The sequence below is a fragment of the Poecile atricapillus genome, chromosome 1 (genome assembly GCF_030490865.1).
Source record: "Poecile atricapillus isolate bPoeAtr1 chromosome 1, bPoeAtr1.hap1, whole genome shotgun sequence".
NCBI classification, from domain to species: Eukaryota; Metazoa; Chordata; class Aves; order Passeriformes; family Paridae; genus Poecile; species Poecile atricapillus.
In genome coordinates this window covers 175,122,237-175,145,262 of record NC_081249.1, presented here as the reverse complement: position 1 = coordinate 175,145,262, position 23,026 = coordinate 175,122,237, and the positions used below count along the sequence as shown (strand labels likewise).

Below are 23,026 nucleotides of genomic sequence, written 5' to 3'. Positions count from 1 at the left end.
GATTTGCTCTCTGAGGTGGACACAGGACAGAGCTGGGTTGTGCTTTCAGTGCAGAGCTCAGTTAAAAGACAGTGGTTCTACCACTAAAATGTGAGCAAACCACTTGTTCTCTTTTCAAATTTAAGCTAATATGTAGTTAATTTAACCAAGAGGTTGAAAGCAGTGGGTGCTCACCCCAAAACTCAGGACAAATTGTGCGTTACAGAATCTGTACACAAATGGTGGATAAAAGAAACCAATATTCATAAGCCTGGGAAGATCTTGTTGTCTTCAGTGTGGCAGGGAACTGCACTGGTTGGGACTTAAAGGCTGGGATATGATGAACTGAACTTATTCTCTCTTCCATGAGCCATCACTCACTGCATTTGAAGGGTGAAACTCTAAACTCCTCTTACATTGTGGTTTATACTCCTCAGAAAGTACGAAATCCTGGAAGCCTTTAAGGGATGTTGAATTTGACATTTCCCACACACACTTCTGAGCTTGTTTGCTGCTTATAAATGTGATAAGGAATGTACAGAATGAAAACAAAACCTTCCAGATTCTCCACAACAACGTGTCTTTTTTCATAAATACAGAGATTAATGTACTATACTTTATCCCTATTAACTGTAGTTCACTGTGCAAAGAGAGGTAATTATTCACTCAGGACAAGATCAGATGCTTGGAAAAAATTCTTTACTCAGGGGGTGGTGAGGCACTGAACAGGATGTTCAGAGAAGCTGTGGGTGCCCCATCCCTGAAATGCCCAGGGCCAGGCTGGATGGAGCTTTGAGCAACCTGGTCTAGTGGAAGGTGTCTCAACCCATTCTATGATTCTGAGGTTAATTTTACATATTGCAATTAAATAAAAACAAAACTTTCAGTGTTGCAAAACAGGAAATTTAACTGGCTAGGTCTGACACAGCTACCCAGAGACACATACAAGCATTTTTCACTCACAGGGGATGTTCAGAGCTCCAGGGAAAGTGCTGCTGGGGCTGAGCTGGGAATGCAGAGGTGCTGATGCAGCCTGCATAACTTCCAAAGCTTCTCTCTGGAGATTTATTGAGGCCACAGTACATTATCTCCCAAATCTGCCCTGTCCTGAGTCCTGAGCACCTCCTGAATGGGAGGGAAACCCTCTAGGAAACCCTCCTGCTCCTGCTCACAATGCCCAGAGCATTGCTGGAAGAAGGAATGTTGTAAATAAGACTGAGAACTGCTTGCATACATTTTACACATCACAGAATCATAAAATCCTTTGGGTTGGAAAAGCCCTCTAAGACCATCAAGTCCAGCTATTAACCCAGCAATGCCAACTCCACACTAAAACATCCCCTAAATGCCACATCTATAGAATTATGGAATCATTGGGTTGGAAAGGACCACCAAGATCATAAAAATTCAGATTTTGCAGCTGAAAGGAGCACGGACAAGAAGAGGACATGTGAAGGGTGTTGGTGGCAGTCATAATTTTTGCTGAAAAAGCTGATCTGCTATAATTCTAAATACTATGTATCCATGCCTGTACATAAAATACACATACATATTCATGAATATTCACATAATATATCTTTAAGGGCAATCACATGGAATTCAGCTGTATAACAGGTCAGGATATTTCTATGCACTGTTCTATCTTCTGTATTCTGATAACCTTGACTAACAGATTCGGGGGGACAGATGATCTCTACAGCCTTACAGCATGGACTGACCAGTTCATGGCTGGACCTTTCAGGCAGAAAATTTCCTAAGGGTTTTATGGAACCCCCCAGGAGCTTGCAGACAGAATGAAAAAGTGTTTAAACTCAGAAACACTCTTTTTAAACAGCATTTCAGAACCCACATGTGTATTCCTGTAAAGACAAAATTTATCCTCCTTCAGATAGGGACAGAAACTGAGCTAATAAATGTCCTAGCAGACATAAGAGCTTGATGGATCCTTTGGAAGAAAGTTTAGGCAGGCAGTTAAAGAATAAATTCTTGGTGTGAAATAGCACTGAGTAAAAACACATAAAGGGGACTAAGACTTCTTAAAGAGGTGTTTTTCTGTGCAGTCTTAGCTAATAGACCAGCTACCCTTTAACCATTTAAAAATATCTCCAAAGCCTCATCAGTCACTCTAGCATGAGCCAGACATGATAAATAATGTTGGCTTTCCATCAGGATGCACTCAAATCTTAGGTTGCTTATGAAAAGCAAAGGTTGATGTTGTTTGAGGATCAGTAAAACTGCATCACAGAGAGAAAATGTTCATCCAATCAGCTCAAGTGCCAAGTACCACGAAGTGATGACAGCATGCCCACAAGTGGAGGTCATAATTACATATATTGGTGTCTATATTCATACAAATCCATATTTCTATGTATCTGCAGTGAAAGCTCCTGCTGCAGGACAGATGTGTCCCAAACTGATGTAGAAACCCAATGAGCAGGGAGTGAATCATCTCCTGTCACCCAGAGCATCTCTGTGATGGGCCAGTTCTGCATCTCCTCACCATGGCACACTGGGACTGGTTGCACAGGTTTACAAAATGATGCCATATATTCATGGAATAAAATCCATCTGTGGCTACTAAACACAAAATATTTCCCTCTGAGCGAAATACAGTCCAGTGGAGGGCTGGAGACATTCTGGGGAAGCATCACAGTTTTTTTACTTCACCTTCCTACTTTCTCCTGCACATCTGCTGTTGACCACTTTTGGAGACAGGCTGCTGGGCTGGCTGGGCTTCTGGGTGTCCCAGTTTGAGACAAATTTGGGAGGAAACAAATTTGGGAAAAATAGGGGATACTGGACCATAAAGTCACCCCAAGACATTTGGCTTAGCTGAAACAGCTTTTTCTGCCTAAAGAGGGTAAAATCCATTGGGTGCACTTCCCATCTGGGATATCACTGCAAGCTCAACCAAGATGGGCAGAAATGATACTAAACTGGGAGAGAGGTCTTCTTGCCCCTGCCAATGTTTAATCCTCAACTTCAGTCTTTTTCTGGGGCATCCAGAAGGGCCAGAACTTCCATATCAAAGCTGATCACTGAGCAGCTTATAAATCCACCTGGATGGGACTGCACGTGAAAGGGCAGAACGATGGGAGAAAACAGCATTTCCAGCCTCTGAAACACTGTCAAAACAGTCAGTAAAGCAGCAATGACAAGAGACTGTGCCAAAAGCCAGGTCCATGCTGGCAAAGGTACTTTGCATTATTTAACACCTTCCCCCATCTGCACCTGGAAACACAAAGGAATTGACCTTTCTTACAGCATTCAGGACTGCTGCAAGCAGGGCCCAAAGTCCAGAAAGATTTCTCTCCTTATCTCTCTCACTTTTAGTGCAAGTATCATACTGCCTCATGTCCTTCTAGAAGCCCCAGCTCCTGTAGAAAGGTTATTTCCATTTTGCTTTTATATAGAAACAGCCTTCTATCCTTCCTGACTTAGGAAATAAACCTGAAAGAATGCCATTCCTAACACCTTGAAAACTCATAGGGCAAATCAGATTGCTTCAAAATGTTATTCTGATTTAAAAGAACTGTACCACACAATTTTAAAATAATTTTCCTATTCTTGTGCTGGCAAGACTTTCAAGTTTTGGCACTGAAGCATGCAGGTCTAATTCAAAAACATATCAATTCAGAGAAAGGAATCTTTCTGACTCTGGAGGCTGTGAATCAAATCTGTAACACACTAGCTGGCACTAAATTAAGATTGATGTTTCTTATCATAATTAACCACCATGCAGAGACACAAAAATATATTAAATTTACAAAATAATATGAAAAATTCAGCTCTGTCAGTAAGAACTAATGACACTTTTGAACAAGCATCAGTAGGACTAAATCTTACAACAGTACTGCAGATGTTGACCCAGACCTGCAAGATCTGACTGATTCCAAGGCACTTAAGAAGAACTGCACAGTGCAGACCAGAAAATCACACTCGTTTTCAGACCAATAACCCTTCAAGTATTTTGCAAAATATTTTCAGATTCAGCACTTAAAACCCAGCCTAAATTGCATTAATAATTTCTGTTCTGCTAGCTGAAAAAAACCCAAGCCTTTCCTCTTTGAATCATTTTCCTCTTAGTTAATTTAGAGCTCTAACTCATTGGAACACAGGGGACTTTTCTTATAGATGAAATAGGACACAGCCTGCTCTGTAAATTGCTACCAGGTGCATGCTGCTAACCTGGGGAAACGTTCACAATTAGTCTGCCTTGGTTGACTTCACATGGAAAACAACACAAAAGTTCAGTATAAATTAACAAGAGCTAATTTGACACAGGGGCCAATTCTGCCACCTTCATTCCACTTGAGAAGAAACCCAAGCTGCAACCAACCAAATTAAAATCAGGGAATTAGCCACTAATACTGTGAGATGGAACTGGACTGACAGGTTTTCATGTCACAAAATGCATCATGTGCACCATCAGTCTTGTCCTGCACGAAACATGTGCCCAGCTGCCCTGGCATGAAAATTCAAAGTGCTGATGCATGGATACCAAATACCATCTTGCCATTGCCCATGGGTGAGAGCTATGGAGCTCCTGGGGCTCCTGCTCACCCAGATGGGAGCTGCTACTTGCTCTTCCTCTAAAGAACTTTTCTCTGTGTGATTTGGTGGGAGACTCAATCTTTTGACCTCCAAACACAAGTAGCATTAAGAGCAGAAAAAGACTCAACCCTATTTTCATCCACCATACCAAACTCAAGAAGACACTTGCTTTACTCCTCTCATCCTGCATCATACCCCCTTCCCAGATAAAAAAATTTGGAAACAATTAATAAACCAGACCTTTAATAAAGTCTGGTTTGTCTAATAACAATTAACAACAGGTTACTCTGGAATTATATGCAGAACATGCTTTAGGTAATACATAAAGGCAAATAACTGAATACTCTGGGATCAGGACCCTAAGTGTGGCTGAAACATGAACTATTAAATTTATATTCATTATGACTTGACTGTCATACTGAGTTCACTGAGCAACAACCCCCACCAGGATTGCACTGCTCAATATATTTTTATCGCTGTGCAGCTTGAGCAATATTTTTGATCAATTCCTACAATCAACGTCTGAACGCGGCGGGCCATTATTTTTCTGCTGAAAAAAACCCAACTTCTTTAAACCTTGTTAATCAATATGCCCAGCTTTAGTTACTGCACAGCTCACACAGCCAGCTGTGTCGATAGCAGGAGCTGGAAAGCAACTTTCAGAGCCTCTTGGCTGGCACTGCCACCAGTGTGTAACTCCTCATCAGGAGCAAATTCAGGTTAATTGCAGCAGGGTGAATTATGAGGTGCCCTCTGGTAGCTGATGCCTCTTTTCATTAGCCTGGGGACTCCAAACCCCTGGTCCTCCCTGAGATGCTCTGCTGGTAACACATCCCTGTGCAGAGCAGTGGCAGTTAAATTGTTTACTCCTGCTTGAGACGGTGGAAAATTACCGACGTGCCTTCTCAGGGTCACCTCGCTTGCTGGGAAAGTTTGGATAATTAGAGACAAGACTGTTTGCCCTTCTCCATTCTCCTGGCAGCTGCAGGTGAGTTATGTTCAGATGTCTGTGTCTCCTTCTCCCCAGTGTAGCAGCACCCCAGCTCTGCACGTGGAGTGCTCCCTGCTACAGCCAGGACCTGCAAAGGGTGGGACACTGCCCTCCAGAAGAGGAGGTAACTAATGAAGGGAACATAATGGGGCACCTGGATATCTCCATTAATGAGTCCTAAAAACTGCAGTTTGGAGTCATTCTCTTACTGTTTGTGTTTCTGTAATGCTGATTACTGCAGCGGCTGGGCATTTAATTACCAAAAAATGAGAACAAAATCAAACTGGGGAGAACAAAATGTCACAATGCTGCAAGTTGCCCTGTCAATCAGCAGGCTCCACCTGATTTCAAGCACAGGAAACACCAAAGCTAGCACTGCTGAGGCAGGAAAAATGCTGCTGAATGAAAGGATGGTTGTTCCATGAAGGTGGAAAAAAAGAAAAGCACCTGGAGGGGATGCCAAGTCTCCTGAGAACGCCGTTTCTGAAGGCAGGGAGGATGGATGTGCCAGCTCACCGTGGCTGTGAGGCAAGGAAACATGATATGGGAAGATGGACAAAGGAAGATCGTGGAGTGATTCATGCCAGGACCTGAGGGAGGATGAAGCCCTGCACTTTGGATGGAAGCATGAATGTCAGAGACAGGACATGATGGTTCCTAACCTGTTTTAATGCCCCTACCTGACTCACTTTTCTAGTATATTCCACATTTAAAAATACACCACATCTGCAGGTGAGCATGCTTGAAAAAAAAACTGAAACACCCCTTCTCCCTCTCTCCTTCCTTAAGCAAGCCAAATACACTTTTGTATTAAACCACATTACACTATTATTTCCTCTGCAAGGAGCAGAGGCTGCAGACAGCATGTCCTGTTCATTCTGCTCTCATAGAGGAAATTAATGAGGACAAGTTTCCAAAGGATACTTATTGCTTTTCCTCTACTCTAGGTCAATGCTGGGGGTGGAGGAGACGGACAGACTGGCAGCACAATCCTGCAAGTTGACTTTCCCTGGGAAAACCAGTGTGGCAGCAGATTCCTGGAGCGTTCAAAGCAGGTACTGAGGTTTTCCCATTAGTCAGTTTTTTTAAACCTGGTCTCCCCCTTAGGCAGATTCATGTTCCTTGTGCTTGAACTTTTCAAAGCAGAGCAGATCAATAAAAATTATGTTTTTCATTGTCTGATCTGCAGTTGCTGTTTCAGGTGCCACAGCTGCCACTAGAAATGTCTTTGCAGCTACATCTGGGAGAGATTTTCTTCCACAAGCGAATTTTTAGGACACAATATCCCATAATTACTCAGTTCACTATTCTGCTAAATAATCTGTCAGAGCATGAAAAAACTCTTCAGTGTGTTCAAGGGCTAAAGGAAGCAGTTTATCTTGCTTTAAGTTACATTTACACGTTCTGCCAATCCCTGTAGTACATAATGAACACGGCTCTGAGTCATGGAAGAATTGAAGGCACTTTTGGTAATTAAAGGTAATTCATTTAACCAGATATGGTCTCTCTGGTCAAATGGGGATTAACACAGATACTAAATTTAATACACCTGAAAGGCAGAAACAAAAAGTTCTTACTGTCATGTCATTCCAAACACACAATATTGATTAATAAATGCAAACAAGTATCATTTTGCATGTAATGTATTTAGTGATAGCTCTCAGTTCAGTAAATTACATATTTATTGGTTTCATTGTAAAAAACATGTATTTGTTTAAATACTGCTACTTCCTCTTAAGCCTTTTGGGTTTTTTTTTTAAATAATTGTAAGCAAATAAAAGATATCATCACTGAGATTAATTATAAAAATGAAATGGTCCAGTGAGCTGGAATACAAGGAATAATTTCCCATTGAAATTGTTGATTTAGGAGCTTTCATTGTAGTGACTCCATGTCTGAATATGGAAACAGATTCATTGTTACATTAAATCTATTTCAAAATCTTAGTGTTCCCTGGAACACAGAAAGGTGCAGCAGGTATTTCCAAAGAGCATGGATGTGTGTTTTCCTGAGCTCATACTCCAGCTGGGAGAATCCAAGTGATACCTGTTCCCTGGGGTATGCAGCCCCATCCTCACATTCCCCAGTCCCACCCCAGTCCCAGGCACACACACATTTTTAGGGAAACACTTCAGGAACACTCTGGAACTATCCTTAGAGGGAAGAAGCAGCACAGAGCTTCACTGGGGTCTGACAGCTGCCCTAGGACCAGGAATCCACTGGATCTGCCCTCAGGGAGTGACAGCTCCAGCTTAAGAGAAGACAAATATTCAGCAGGATATGAGTTCTACAATAACTGGGTTTATTTTAAACAGGCAAGGCAGGCTCTGGGTAGTTTTTCTGCAGAGCCACCAGTTTTTACTCCACATTGTTCTGCCTCTGAGGAGGATTCCTGCCTCCACACAGGTGCTGACCACTCAGTCCCACCACATACCACACCTTTCCCAATCCCATACAAGCTAACAAGGGTCTGCACTGGGCTCTTTCCCAAAACCAGACAGCACAGTGGAGTGACAAGGTGATTTACCTAAATTACTCAGATTTCTGACTGTGGTTTGACACATGGTGTAACCCCATCCCTTTGCAAAATCAGATCAGACTCTTTATTTTCTGTAAAGCCAGCTCACTACAAGCAAAAATTTTGTCTCCTTGCAGAGACTGTTCGCAGGTGTTATTCTGGGCTAGAACACAGACAAATGAAAATCCCAGTGCGAAGGTTAATGCAGAAATCCTCCTGAGGGAGTAACATAAAACAATGTGCATTTCCGCCAGCAGGCCGTTTAAAAGATGTCATGCACACAGATGCCACTCTCTTCTGCTCAGAGACACTGTAGCTGTGACCAGTGAGCCATACTGGGCAGAAAGAGCACTCCCAATGGCACAGAAGATGAAGGATTTGCTTCTAGAGAAGGATCTCTGGTGACACAGCATCTCCATCTTATGACAGCTGCTAGCCTCCCGCAGTCCCAGCTGATGTTAGGCAAGACTCGTTAATATTCAAACCTCAGCAGAAGGAGAACACACACAAACCACACACACCCCAGCAGAGATCACAGTACCTAAAATAGCCACCACCTCGTCGTCCTGGATGACTTCCAAGGATCCTGAGACCACAAAGCAGAGAGCATCAACGCTTTCCCCAGCGTGGTAGATGAGGTCCCCCGGGGCACAATGGATGGTCTGGAACTCCACGGCCAGGGCTCGCAGGCAGCCGTCGCTGGCCAGCCGGAAGGCAGGGTGCTCGTTGAAAACTTTCCGGTTCAGGTGCACGCAGATGTCTGCTCTCATGTCCTTTGGGCAGATGGAGAGGACCTGGATAAATGAAAAGGTGGGAAAGCAATCAGCTGGGGATGTGACACCAAGGCCACCGGTGTATGAAATAACCGGATGGATGGTCTGAAGATGTGCCTGGTGAGGAGGGATCTTGAAATCCATCCATCCATCCATCCATCCATCCATCCATCCATCCATCCATCCATCCATCATCCATCCATCATCCATCCATCATTCATCCATCCATCCATCCATCCATCCATCATCCATCATCCATCCATCATCCATCCATCATCCATCCATCCATCCATCCATCCATTATCCATCCATCATCCATCCATCCATCCATCACCCATCCATCCATCCATCCATCCATCCATCCATCCATCCATCATCCATCCATCCATCATCCATCCATCCATCCATCCATCATCCATCCTTCCATCCATCCATCCATTATCCATCCATCATCCATCATCCACCCATCCATCCATCCATCCATCATCCATCCATCCATCCATCCATCCATCCATCATCCATCCATCCATCCATCCATCCATCCATCCATCCATCATCCATCCATCATCCATCCATCCATCCATCCATCCATCCATCCATCCATCCATCATCCATCCATCCATCCATTATCCATCCATCATCCATCCATCCATCCAGTTTCTGGTGGGAGTTTTATCCTGATTTGGGGTAGTTTTTTTCTACCCATCTACTTCTTTCACTCCATCTGGAAGGGTGATGTGGAAGACAGGACTGTTCCGCTGCACTCTGCTCACTCCTAACAGTTTTCACACTCATTTTCCAGAATTTCTGGTGGAAAGGCTCTGTCCTGTCTGTGGGTGTCCCTCCAGACCTGGTGCCCAGACTATCTGCCTGCTGCTGTGCTCATTCCTGGCAGGAGCACAGAACAGGCCAGAGCTGAAAGAGCTCCAGGACATGCAAAGACAAACCGTCCTCAACAGAAAAACACCACGTTTTGTTCACACTCAGAAAACCCAGCTTTCAGAAGTCTTGATGTAGGTGACCACTTACCAACACATGTCCAAACACACCCAGGGCTCAGTTTCAGTGAGATATACAAGGAATTACCTGCCCAGGAGGGTTTACAGACTAGAAAATCTAAAGAGATTGGAGGAAAAACTGGAAGTGTAATGAAACCTCATGAAACGTAAAGGTGAGTGAATAACTGTCCATTATGAAGACATGTTCATTGTAGATCAATTAAATAAGACCTTCAACTAGTTTCTTACCTTAAATAGCTTTCCCTATTGAAACAGTAACACAAATACACCTGAAGAAAGAAAGAAAATGGAAACCTGTGGGTCTTGTTGGGTTTGTAAACTGTTTAATATGTGTTTAATATGTGCACACTCTCCTAAACACACTAACTTCCTTATAGCCCCAAAATGCAAAGCAGCTAATTGCACTGAGAAACATATAAAGCCTTTTAATGTTTTTTTTTAGGATAAATGATAGAAAAGAGCATGAGACTAAGAGCACCCTGGAAGTCTCATATCAAGAAGAGTGCAGATCAATATTACTGATTAATTTCTCATCATATGGAATTAATCTGGCAGCTAGCTCTGCAGACAGAGCAGGAGACAGGGACACTGGGTTAATGAGCTGACTATCATGGAATAATAGCAGAGGGAGACTCTGGTAACCCTGACTAAGCTTTGAGGCAAATGGTCAAGTTAATGAACTCAAGCCACAATTTCAATTTATGTTTAATGCAGGAGAGGTGTAAAACAAATTACTGCAAAGCATTCCTAAAGCTCCTAAAGTATAGAGTGTGAAAAGAATAAATAATTTCTACTTTAATAATAATATTTATTCTTTTTCTTATTTAGATAGGTCAAAGTTCCTTTGGAATCAAAGACATAGTGAATGTAGAAAGGTGAAATAGAAGTTATTTTCCCATTCTCTGTACTATGACAGTGTGGGGTGGGAAGGGGCTACTGTAACCATCTGCACTAACCTCTTCCACTCCAAATGTTCCCATCAATCCCATAATACCTGGTGAAATTATAGCCCAGAAGTTCTCGAATTAATGTTTTCAAATGCTACAGGGTATTTGTTCCAATGGACAGCTACTCTCTCTTTTAAAACATACCTTGTTTCTGAACTGATTTATGATCTTGTTGAGATAAAAGACCTGCAATAATCATAAATCTCTTCCACATGTAAGTGTTCACAGAATATGACCAGGACACCTCTCAGTCTTGAAAAAATAAGAGAAATAGAAGATGTTTTTTCTGCCTAACACTACAAAGCACAGGCTCTCATTGGAAACTTTCCCCCTGCATGACATTTTCTCACTTAAAACCAACTTCCCAGAGCTACTAGATAATTACTTTCTATTTTAACAACTTTAACTCAGAGTAAGTCAATTTGGGTTAATGATATTTTTCTGTGACAAAATGTTGTACAGAAAACATTTAAATCCCCTGCATAAGTACATTTTATCATAAAAAATAGTAATAAACACATTTGACAAGGCATATTCTCTGTAAGCCATCATTTGCATTAGTAACAGTATCTTGTGTGAGTCACTGTAGACTATATTCTGTATCACATTTCCATAACTTAGTAGGGGCAAATGTCAATTTTACAAACATCTATTTACCTGAGTCATTCCATTTACCAGCAGAAATACAGGCATACCTTAGTTTCTCAGTTTAAAAAAAAAAAAAATTACTTTCGAGAGTGATTGTTTCACCTCAGCCTTACTTGAGGATCAAACAGAAAGTTTGTCTTTATTACAATAAAACAGAAACATGCCATCTTTCTTCATCTCAATACTAACTTAAGCAGAAAAATTCTGCTTTCTTTCCTACCATGATTGATGATTTTTAACATTTTTATCTACTCTTGGGCCTGAATCATGGTTATAAGTTTTTTATCTCCCTTTAATACTTTCAGAAATTTAAGTGCTTTTGACTTAACAAGGCCACGAGCTAGGAATTCTCAAGCATTGCTCTTAAGAAAAATGTCTGTGATCATACATGACTGATTACCAAATTTCGGCTTTTGAGCTTCCAAACTGCAGAAAAAAATTGGTTAAACTGTTGCAGAGGTTGTTCCTGTAAGATTCTGAGATGTTCCAGGACCCTTTGTTTGGAATGTAAAATAATTGCATCTCTGGAGAATAAAAGCCACTTGGATGCAAAACAGCATACCATTTCCTCACAAACACTGACTTAAATACAGACTATTAAAAGTGAACACTCAAAAAATTACTCTTTTTATAGACACAAGCAGCATACCTATCATAACACACTGTAATATGAAGAGACAGAAAAAAAATCCATTGCACAGAGAAAAGCCAATCTTAGAAAGCATAATTCAGGAATTTTCTGATGTCATGATAAAGTGATTCTCCTAATGACAAATCACTGTACAAAGATATATGGAGATATCCATTATCGATAATATCAGCAGTAAATGAGTAATGATCTAAGAGTTAGCCAGGAAAAAATATGCTTAATTTCAATTCTCTTGCCTGCTACATAGGCATTGTGAACAGAGAATGAAACAGATGACAAGTAAAACAAATATTTAATATTTGAAGATTTGGCAAGGCATTCCTGACTGCTGCAGATAAATGTAGATATAGATAGGGAAAAAAGAGAATGAAGATAAATAATTGCAACATTCAGCTATGTGTTTACTGCATGCTCTTCAAATGAGCACTTCAAATTCAGACTAATATTTGCCTGAAAATGACCCTTTACTGATAATACAAGACTTTGGACATTCTTATTGTGAATTGCTCTCACTGACACCTCAGCTTTTTTAAGGCAGCATTCAACCAAAGAAATACAAACTAGCAGCACCATGGCTGTCCCTGAGTCCATATTGTGTACAAATGCACACGTGTGGGTGCAAAAAAGAAAATTTTGGTTAAGGGAGAGGATGCCCTGCAATGCTCAGTCAATCTTTTCACTGTGAAGGAAATGCTTCCAACACATCCTGGTAACAGAACCGAAGCTCAGCTGGGACATTGGTTCTGCCCTGTGTGTATTTTTTGGCAGTGCAGCAAAAACCACCAAGACAGATTTCTTAAGAGGAGATTTCCTCAGAGATTCTGTGTCCTTTTGCAGTGAAACAGGCAGCTGGAAAGGCAGGCAGGGTATTCAGGTCGCTGATGGCAATGCTTTGCTAAGTGAGGGGTTTGGAGCACTCGGAGGGGGGCAGCTGCTTGTGCTGCTACAGAATTTGCTCTGTAATAAATCTGCAGCCACAGACTTTGCAGCCAGCTCTCCCCTACGTGTCCAGGCAGCATGAAAGAACAGAACCTGCTACATATCAGTGCAAAATCAGAGGAGAAAGCTGAATTCTACTCAAAGGAGAATCTTTGCTGGCTGTACCAACTCTGATTTCACCAGCAAAGAAGCAAGGCTCCCTGAAGAGCACACAGGTGTCCACAAAGACCTGACCCACTACAAAGCTGAGGGAGGAGAAAGGAAAGCACAGAATAGTATTTATCACCTCCCCTCTTTGCACAGGAAACTGAATCTCCTCAAAGTCAGTGTAAGACAATTGCTGAGCTCTGACATCACCACCCAGCTCCCAGCTGATACAGACCCCAGCACAACTCCCAAAGCAAAGACTCAGCAGCACCATCATCTCCAGACCACCTCATATGGGAAATGCTGACAGTGAGAGAACGGCTTGTGGCTGCTGCTAGAGATTGGCAAAGGCAGGAACCAGCTCTGGAAGACCCACAGGGAATTGGCACAAAACATCTCACAGTCTTTTCAGCTCGAGATCTGTAGGGGTGGGGAATTAAACTCCCCAGGAGGTTCCATCTGATTTTTTTAACTCTCTCATCCATTTCCTCAGCATGTTCAGGCATTTCAAGATAAGCTTCCTGAACAGCTCAAAGAGCTCTACAGGGAGCAGAGATTATAAAAAATTCAAACAAAAGCACATGAATCAAAACAAAAAACTGCATAGATTAAGAGTGTGTCCAAATAATATATTTTAGGATGGTTTTACAGGTTTAAGTGTTTGTTAAAAAATCTTCCCCAGCTGGAAAACACTACAGGACGGCTTAGGAGGTATTACAGAATCTGTTAAGACTTGTCAACAAAAAGGGAAAAAGCCAGGGAATCAAAAACATTCGCTATCAATCTTGTTTCTGCTAACAGGATTCCCACATTTTGGGGGTTGTAGGTAGGAAAAGTATTGACTGATAACCAAGCCAAGACATTCTGTGGTGTAATAACTAGGACTGTTTCCTAAATTAATAACTGTAACAAATACCAGAGATACTAAAAATGCCAGCTTTGAAAATAAAGAAAGTAAACTCTTCCAACCTCAAACCCATAAGAGGCCACAGATAGGTATTTTTATTTTGTGGAGAAAGGCCATTCTGGGCTTTCAGACATATTCAGCAGTCAGACTCAGGGCCACTTCTTTTCAAAAGACCCACAATACTCACTAGGCAGCTGAACAAGTTACTCAGATTTTTAGAAAGATTTGGCTCATTTGAGTATGGAATTCTTTATCAGGCCTGGCTAAAAGTGTTACATTTGGCACTGGATAGAGGCCAAAGAGACAAAGGTAAGAAAACAGCTGATTGGCAAATCACAGCATTTTCCTGTTACAATAAATAGAAAATTTTGTGAGGATCTCAAAGATGATGTATGGAGCTGAGCAGTAATTAACCCTGCAGGCATTAGGGTAGTCTTTAATACATCACTGAGTATCTTGGCACTAAGAACTGAATTTCAGTAGCAATGGTGTGCTCTGTTTTAATTGCAGTAAGATCCAAGGTCACTTGGATTTAAATGTTCTGAAATCAAGATCTGAAAATCACATCTAAGTTGAGTTTGGCTTGTTCTCTTATTACTAATAGATGAGCTGAACCAGTGATTAAAATGGGCAGATTTAGTGGCATCGTAACAAATTTAATTTGTTTTTTTAACTAAGCAACCTGCTAGAGACATTAAAAAAATCCCCAGAAATTTGCTGTAGAGCACATTAAATTCAGTTTTTTCAACATAGATAGAATTTGGCTAAGGGTTTGGAAATCAGGGCAAGATGAGAAGCAGTAACATGTGTCTTAAGGAATCAAGTGGTTAACCAGCACAGGGGCTACTGGTCTGTCTAATGCACTGGAAAGTGGCACACTAATAATGTCCACAGATGACCCCAAGAGTAGATCCCAGGTTGCCTAAAGGTTGCATATTTAAAGGTTTTATTGTTTTCAGTTTTGTTATCATATCTACAGCAAGCAAAATTATTGCACAGCCTTCTAATGGAGCAAGAGATAGCACACTACTGGGAAATCTATCCTTTAAAAACATCTTTCTGGATAAAACAAGAAAAAGAAACATCAGAAAGAATGTGTCATATATAAAAGAGTTTCTCGAGTCGCAACAGTTTCTGGCACTTAAGGTCACCTTTGGAAGAACGGAATTGTTCAGTGCACTATTTTATTTTGTGCTTCTTCTGGAGGAGGCTTCATTTTCTCACATGCAGCATTATGTAAAGACTCTCAAGGAAATGAAGGATGAAAACAGATGTGGAGAAGACCTTCCCTGAGATGTGATCTGGAACTGAGAGCCCCTTTGGTGGCAGTGCTCAGGAAATCCAGGCCCATCCACTCAGGGACTTATTCCCACAGGAGTTAAGCTCGTGAGCTGCTCCATAGCCCTGGCATCTCCTCAAGCATGACAAGTTCACCATTAATTCTGTATTAATCCCAAGATATTAAACCAAGAGGCAGAGGTGACTGTGAGTACTCTTTCCTGGTCCTGCAGAGTGTATAAAGCAGGCAAACAATCCACAAAGGGGAAACAGAAAGCCCCACAGGTCCTGCCCACGGATCTGTGGCAAGGACTGTGAGATCTTGAGCATCTCTCCTGCATCCTGCCCTCCAGAGATCCATGGATTCCAGCTGTACCTGTTCCTAGCTCAGCTCTGTGAGGTGAGGCACAACTTCCTGTTCACCTCATCCCGATCTGCAAGGAACCACCAAGGCTCTACAGTGAAACAAAAATACTTGTCCAAAGGATTTTTACCTGCCCCTTCCAGCAGGGAACTGTGTGAAGCTGTCACAGACAATGTTGTGGAAGTTCTCTTTGGCCACGAAGCTTGGCAGCCTTCTACTCCTGGTCATCCAAAAGGAAATCCAGCCAGCACTTATGGACACCTCAATGTGATGGGACATGGCAGGAATGGCAGCCTGATTCCTCTTTGTTGTCTCAGGGGATCACTAATTATTTCTACAGCTCTTGAAGCTCTTATTAACAGCAAACATGAATGAGCTGCACTGTCCTCGTGTAGATTAATGTTTAATGAAGTTACAACCTGTGTCTGCTTACCATAAAGCCATCTCCTTTATGAAAGCTTAGTGGGCCAGCAGTGAATAATTCTAATACTGTGCTATGTTCCTGTGATTTCTATTTCAGTCAGTGCAACATGGAATTGGCTTTCATTATCCCAATTGCCATTGATGTTCAGATTGAAACGAAGTAAAATGACTTTTTTTCATTCAATCTATGGCTTTTCTGAAGGAAACTACTGTTAAACATGACAGACATTTATTTAATTGCTTTCTGAGCAAATTGTAAGCCATACAACAGCACACAGGTCAAGATGAAAAAAATCTTTGGGTTTTACAGACATTTCAGAGTGTTATCATTAGATAAGACCTTGAGACATTTGCATGTTAGTTAATGGTTGTTCTGCTTTCCTGGATAATGACCTATTTCTTACAGAACAGCTAATATCTTTAAATTTCTAGTTTGCTGCCTGGATATTTTAATACAAACTAAGATACTTGAATTCAGTGTGTTTCATATATCAAATTATTAATGCAAAGATTTTTTATAATCTACTTTAAAATGGTCATATACACAGACAGTACTGCCTCTTTTTTTACCTCTTACAAAAAATGCATGAATGCATTTAATGCATAAAGGCTTTTCAGTTTTGTCATGTTTTTAACCCTGTTCGTTATTAGATGAGTAACCCCAAAATCTGCATAAGAAAACATAAAAAATAAATTTAAAAAACCAAAAAATTCCATTTTGTTTGAGCCACTGTTACACCAGGATATAAGTGTCCATGTATTACATATCTCATCCCAGCTGTCAGAGCAGGGCTCTCATGTTTAAGTGATTTAAGATTATGGATCAGAGGCCACTTGCTTCCCCTTAGGTAATAATAATAAATATGCTAATGCTTTTAGTGTCATTGTTAATTCCTTGTTTGTGAGCACTCAGAGACAGGCTGAAGCAATGTGGTCTGAAGGCAGGATTTGAAGATGAGTTATTCCCAAGGAGATCAGGGAAGCCAAAATTCTGATCCTAAAGCACCGTCACTTTTCAGTGGGGGAGACCAAGTCCTCTTCCACATACAAGGAAAACACACAGGTTTTAAATTCTGTTCAGGACATCTTGCTACACAGGCAGCAAAGACTGGATCTTCACTCAGCCTCTTCCACTCTAACTTCTACTTTTTCAGTTCTCATGTAAGGACTCATCAGTCTTGGCCAAGATCTTCTTTGGAACTACACACCGAATGTGTCATTCAGGGATAAATATTTGAGGCAACAAATCAACACATGTGAAGTGGTCATAATTCCAATCAAGTTTTAAACTTATATTTTGATTTCAAGTATATTAACTTTAAATCTTTAGTTATCAAAGAAACACATGTTAACTCTTGCTCCATCAATGCTAGGATCGTTCAACACCATAGAAATCTACTGCAATACTCATATAAAAAAACTCATTTTTCCTTCTTGTTTAAATTTGGGTTTCAAAACAAAGCCATGCTGAGTGGCTGAATGAAATGTATTACAAATTTGGGGCAAATGATGTTGCAAAACACACTCCAGTGTAACAAAGGAGATATATTTGGAACAATTTAGGATGTAATAGAGTATATTAGGTTGAAAAATATCCTTGGATGATGAAAACTGTCTGATCTGTCTGATGGAAAGTGAAAAGCTGAAATTCCTCAATAATTATCCTGTGTCGTGAGCACATGTGTGTTTTGAAGGATAATAAGAAGCTTAATGAAAAGTTCATAAAAATTAAGGGAAATGGGAAATCATATGATGAAAATATATCCTCAGCTACATACAGATATAACAGACTGCTCAGAATGTTATTACTGGAGCTTTGAAAATGAAACTGGCAGAAAGGTCAGGTCCAGGCTGTCAGACAAAGCAGTGCAGAGAAGCAATCCAAGACCTGGAACAATAATCCCCTCTTCCAAGCTGGAGCACTGTCTGGACTCAGCAGCTCAGCTGCAGGTGCAGTGTATCCCATTAGCCCCCCTGAACCCACAGAAATAAATCTGACATGACACTGGGTACCTTGGGGGTCCCTCTGCTCCCATCCTCTTGCTGCTCTAGGTTTGGTGCAGATGGATGCAATTTATGTGCAGAGGGTCCTACAGCAAGGCTTGAAGGGTTAGTGAAGGACCTGAGGCAAGAGAAACCACTCACCCTAAATGACCAGTCTCTAGGACTGCACTGCTGTTCCTATGACATTTCAGCTGGAATTTACAACCATTTCTCATTTGTTTGGGTGATAACACAAACAAGTAACACCTTCCTGAGTGGAGACAAATGTAAGACGGGCTGCAACACAGCTTTCCAAGCTTTTGCTAAAGCCAAGGTTTTTGCAGCAGAAAGCAAACTGCCTTATCCTTGCCCTTGTACAGACACTGGGATGTTCTGTGCAGGCACTACAGGCCACTGGAGCTGTTGCTTTTACAGACTTGCAGGCTGTAAGGGACACAGAATACCAAAATATCCAACCCAGTGCTCAAGTTCTTACGTTTCTCTTGTCTCTGTTTTTCTGTACCATGGGTTTTTCTGGGTAGCTCAAATAGCTACAACTACTATGTCCAGATGCAGAGGTTCCTGAAATCCTTACACTGTTTTAAATTTGGTTTGGATCCAGGGCTATGTTAAGGCAAGTCTTCACCAAGGGAAAATTGTTAAAAACCTAAGTCACAGATTTTACAGGTAAATTAATTATCTAGCTAAGCAGCCACTCCATCTTACAGACCAGAGAACAATGCTTGCCATGAGTCAGAGATTATGGCTCTAACTGTGTTTTTATAATCTATAAAAGGGGACATGCGGAAACTATGGTAGGAAATTTCAGTAATTAAAGCATAGGTTCTCCTAATTAACTGCAAAGCATCATTAAAATCTAATGAAACTGCAGTGGAGTAACACAGGATTCTGGCTTAACTGCAAGGAGATAAATGCAAATGGCAGTTGAATTTTCATGTAGTTTGAAGTTTATACAATAGGACTGAATTCATTTACAGTAGTTTAGAATAGAAAAGCTCACTTCTAACATGTGAATCCTGATTAGGAAGTTAGGGTATTAGTGCATAAGAATACATATTAAACAATGTGGCATACTGAAGCACAAGAATTAAAGAAATAAAGATTTTTGCTATTTAAAGCAGTTGCATTTATGGTGGTAAGCTGAATTTCACAGAAGATGATAAATAAGAGAGCTGGTGTTGCATCAGCATGATGTAAGACTAAATTTTTCAGTGGAGAGACTTCATCCTGGTACACCTGAACAATCTGCATCACCCTCCCATATTTCACCAGAGATTCAAATGAGGAAAGAATTTTAAAGCTCTGCAAGCACATTTCAGGAGTCATCTGTCATCTGTCATGATTCTTCCATAACTCCTCTGGACTCTTGGTCTTGAAGTTCTATGGAGGGAAATCATGGATTCTGGAGCTTTAATGCCTAATTTAAGCTGATGTGTACCAGGCCCACAGGAGCCACAGGAGCATCACTGATGTTCACTGAACAAAAATCTGTCCCTAAAACTGTTTTATCTTGCTTTATGCTCAAGGCATTGCAGGTGGAACTCTTTCCCTCCTCTGACTTCAGCTCTGAAATATCCAAGGCTGGACAGACTCACTGCACATACAATGCAGAGAGTTCTTGAGGACAAGGCATCAGGTCACTCCTGAACCTGAATCACTCTCCAAAGATGACCTTAAATCAGCTTTTGAGGAAACCTAAATGATCAGTTCCTTCTGAGGGCTAAAGTCCTGTAGGACTTCCACCCTGGCACAGATGCCAACAGCATCGCATTTTCTGCACCTCCCTACCAAAGGCCTGAAGTGCCAGTCCAGAGATTTGAGCTCAGGGAGATCAATCTCTACTGCCATTAAATCTTATCCTAATTATGCTGATGGATATGCTGACGTCCTGGGCATCAGCAAAAGGTCCAAGCCAATCAAACTCATTTAATTGCAGTGCACAGATGCCAATAGTTCTCAGGATAATACAGCTGTAGTTTAGACACCAAATTATGTTATTGGGCTAATTTGAAGACCAATTTCCCATTGATTTCAATAGTTAAGTACATTAAAATTATTCATTATTTAGACAAATTAAGACTGGAAAGCAGAAAACATTCACCACAATGAAAAATAAAGGCATACATTCAAAGCAGCAAAACAGCACATTTTTAAAACAACCAGGTTTTTTTCCAAGCACAGACATAATAAAGGCATAGCAAGCAGTTAAGAATTTATTAGCAAATTGTAAGCTGCTCTACAGTCCACTTTCTAAGAAAGCACAGAATGGACACCAACTCTTGCTATCTAAAATGTCAGGTACCTTTTCAGTGTCAATTCCTTTAGACATGGACCAGGTTGAGACAATGTAATCCATGACTCTTTCACTAAGGCCTTTTGGGACTTGATATAATTTCAGGAAATCCCTCACGTTGTTCAGCATCTCGTGGTACCGGTTGGTGTTGGCATACATTTGCTGGAAAATGGTGGTGACATTTCCAAAAATAGTTGCATAAAGAAGAGCTGGAAAACAAAAAATTAAAAATGAAAATAAATATGTATGCTCTAGTAAATGTTAATCATAATTTAAGGATAATGTCAGAGGATTTTATGGTTTACATTCTTACATTAGACACTACAGACTTTTCAGAAAAGAGAAATATTCTGGTCTCTCATAACACCAGTGTGCTGCACTACTTCTGTTTTTGACATTATCAAATACACAGAAATATGCCTGTCATTTTTAATAATCTTTGCTCAGAGGTACTTTATAGCAGAATTCAGCTATGCATTTCCATATTGCTTTAAAAAAAAACCCCAAAAACTGCAGCCTAAAAATGGTAAGAAATAAGCCACTGTGAAAGGAAAAAAATGCCTTCCATCGCTCGGTGCATAATGTCTTCCCTCTACACAACCCATTTCTACCTCATTCCAGAAACATCACTTTGTTTCCCACCAATTTACTGCTGTACATCACCCCTATGAGAGGTGGCATTTTTAAAGAAACACAGTGCTCTCCTAAAACCTATCTAATAGAAGAATTGTACTTCCATTTCACAGAGTGTTTTTTATATGTCCAGGTAGAAATCCGATGTCAGAGTTCATCACAAACACTGGATCATACCAAACAAGGTCACACAATGTGTAGCACAAATGAACACAAGATTTCTGTTCAAGAAAACACAGCAGAATAACAGACTGTGTGATGTTGCAAGGGCAGGTTTTTTCCTTGCTTTTCTGATTGCTGCATCATATCTGCAAGATATAAGAAGATTTTCTATACCTCTCTATCCATTCAGACATATATCAACACTTAAGAGTACAACTATATGGATTACAAAAAAGTTTAGATGGATGAATGCCATGTGACTTTTTTATTTCTTTAGCTCTCTCTGCTCTTTTGGACTTCTGAAGCAGGACAAACCTGATGAAATATCACTTCTCTTAAGTGCAACATTCCTCATCCTTCTGAATAGCTGCTGATTTATCGTGCACTCATCTCATCAGGTATGTGAGGGCACAAATATTTCTGATGTTAGATGCTACTGCAAATCATTATAAATGTATAGAGAAGCCCTAATTATCCCCAAAATGCTGTCTTCTACAACCTGTAACTACAGTTAGACTGCATCTGCAAATCCAGTGCCTACAACCCAACTGGCCATGCAGACCTACCCAGAGGACACAGGCTGACTGAAAATGTGCCCTGTAAGACTTGAACAAGGAGATTCAAGTCTGAGAGCTGCCAGCTTGGAAACAGCTAAGAATGCCATGGTGAAAACAGCCTGTCTGAAGCAACTGGCACCTATTACCTCCTCTTGGCAGAGAGAATTTGTAGAAAAATATATGGCCAGAGAAGAAATTCTAGTTCTGTGTCTCATAATATAGGGTCCTGGAAAAGTTGTACTTAAAAAAAAGGTTGGTTCAAAAAATTAAGGGTAGAATAAATCATTGGATCAAGCACACAAAATCCCTGTAGATACCATCCAGCAATACCTCACTAAACCAGAATCCACCAGGCTGTGGAGTCTGTACAGACAAACTCAGCATTATCTCCCTCTTGGAAACCAAAGCCTTCCTTTAGAACTGGAAACCGTAAAAATGGTCAAGTTCATTCAAAAACTCCACTCATCTCACAGGTTACTGCATGGGGGATCTTTAGCAAAGAGATAAAGGGAAGCTACTTTCAGATCTCCACAGATTTGGAGCTGATCCTCAAAGGCTCTCCTCACTCGTGGTGCTCCCCCATGCCCACAGCAGAAGCTGCTGAGGGTGGTTTGCAGGTTTTGGGGAAGAGAAGATTTTTCATAATTTCCCCCTCTCTGTAAATCCTCTCCCCATCCCTGTTCCCTACATGATAACTAGAAGGGTGGGTCATTTATAAAAAGCTAATCTTTATTGTTTTGCAGGTCTTGATATGCAACAGAAGTTTGGAGATGCTGACAAGCATCTAATGCTGCTGTCACCTTCAAAGGGTTAAGGCTCTCCATCAATAACCCATATTGTCCATAATTAGCAAGTGAAGATTTCCCAAAGAATCTCTATTTAATGAGCAAATACTGAAGTGACAAGTGTGAGTCTTACCCCTCACTTATAAGAAAAACAAAGGCAGATGAGCACTACCAAGGGCATTTCACTTTTGCTGTATTTTAATTATTTTTGGCAGGTGGAATTGGCAGTAAAAAACATTTGCAAAAGGTTCTGAAAGAAAATGAAATGCTCTGCCTCTCCTTACAGTAAAAGTATTTAAACAATGTCTAAAGAAATCTCTGAAGTTATTTATACCCTTTAATAGTTTTAATTTAGTCTCTCAGTTTACAATAAACAGGAAAGATGAGGCTGAAGGTGAAAGGACTCAATTTCATGAATGGACTGCTTAGGTCAAACTGCATTTATTCACCTTCTCT

At 40.8% G+C, this 23,026-nt stretch overlaps 1 protein-coding gene across 1 annotated transcript in view; it reads right to left on the bottom strand.

Moving 5' to 3' along the window:
* Positions 1–23,026, bottom strand: part of KCNH5 (potassium voltage-gated channel subfamily H member 5) — a 148,429-nt gene that overhangs the window by 29,295 nt on the left and 96,108 nt on the right. The window contains exons 8-9 of the mRNA XM_058833832.1: positions 20,443–20,642; positions 8,584–8,836 (exon numbers count right to left, since the gene is read on the bottom strand). Coding sequence (XP_058689815.1) covers positions 8,584–8,836; positions 20,443–20,642 — 453 coding nt within the window. The remainder of the gene's footprint in view (positions 1–8,583; positions 8,837–20,442; positions 20,643–23,026) is intronic.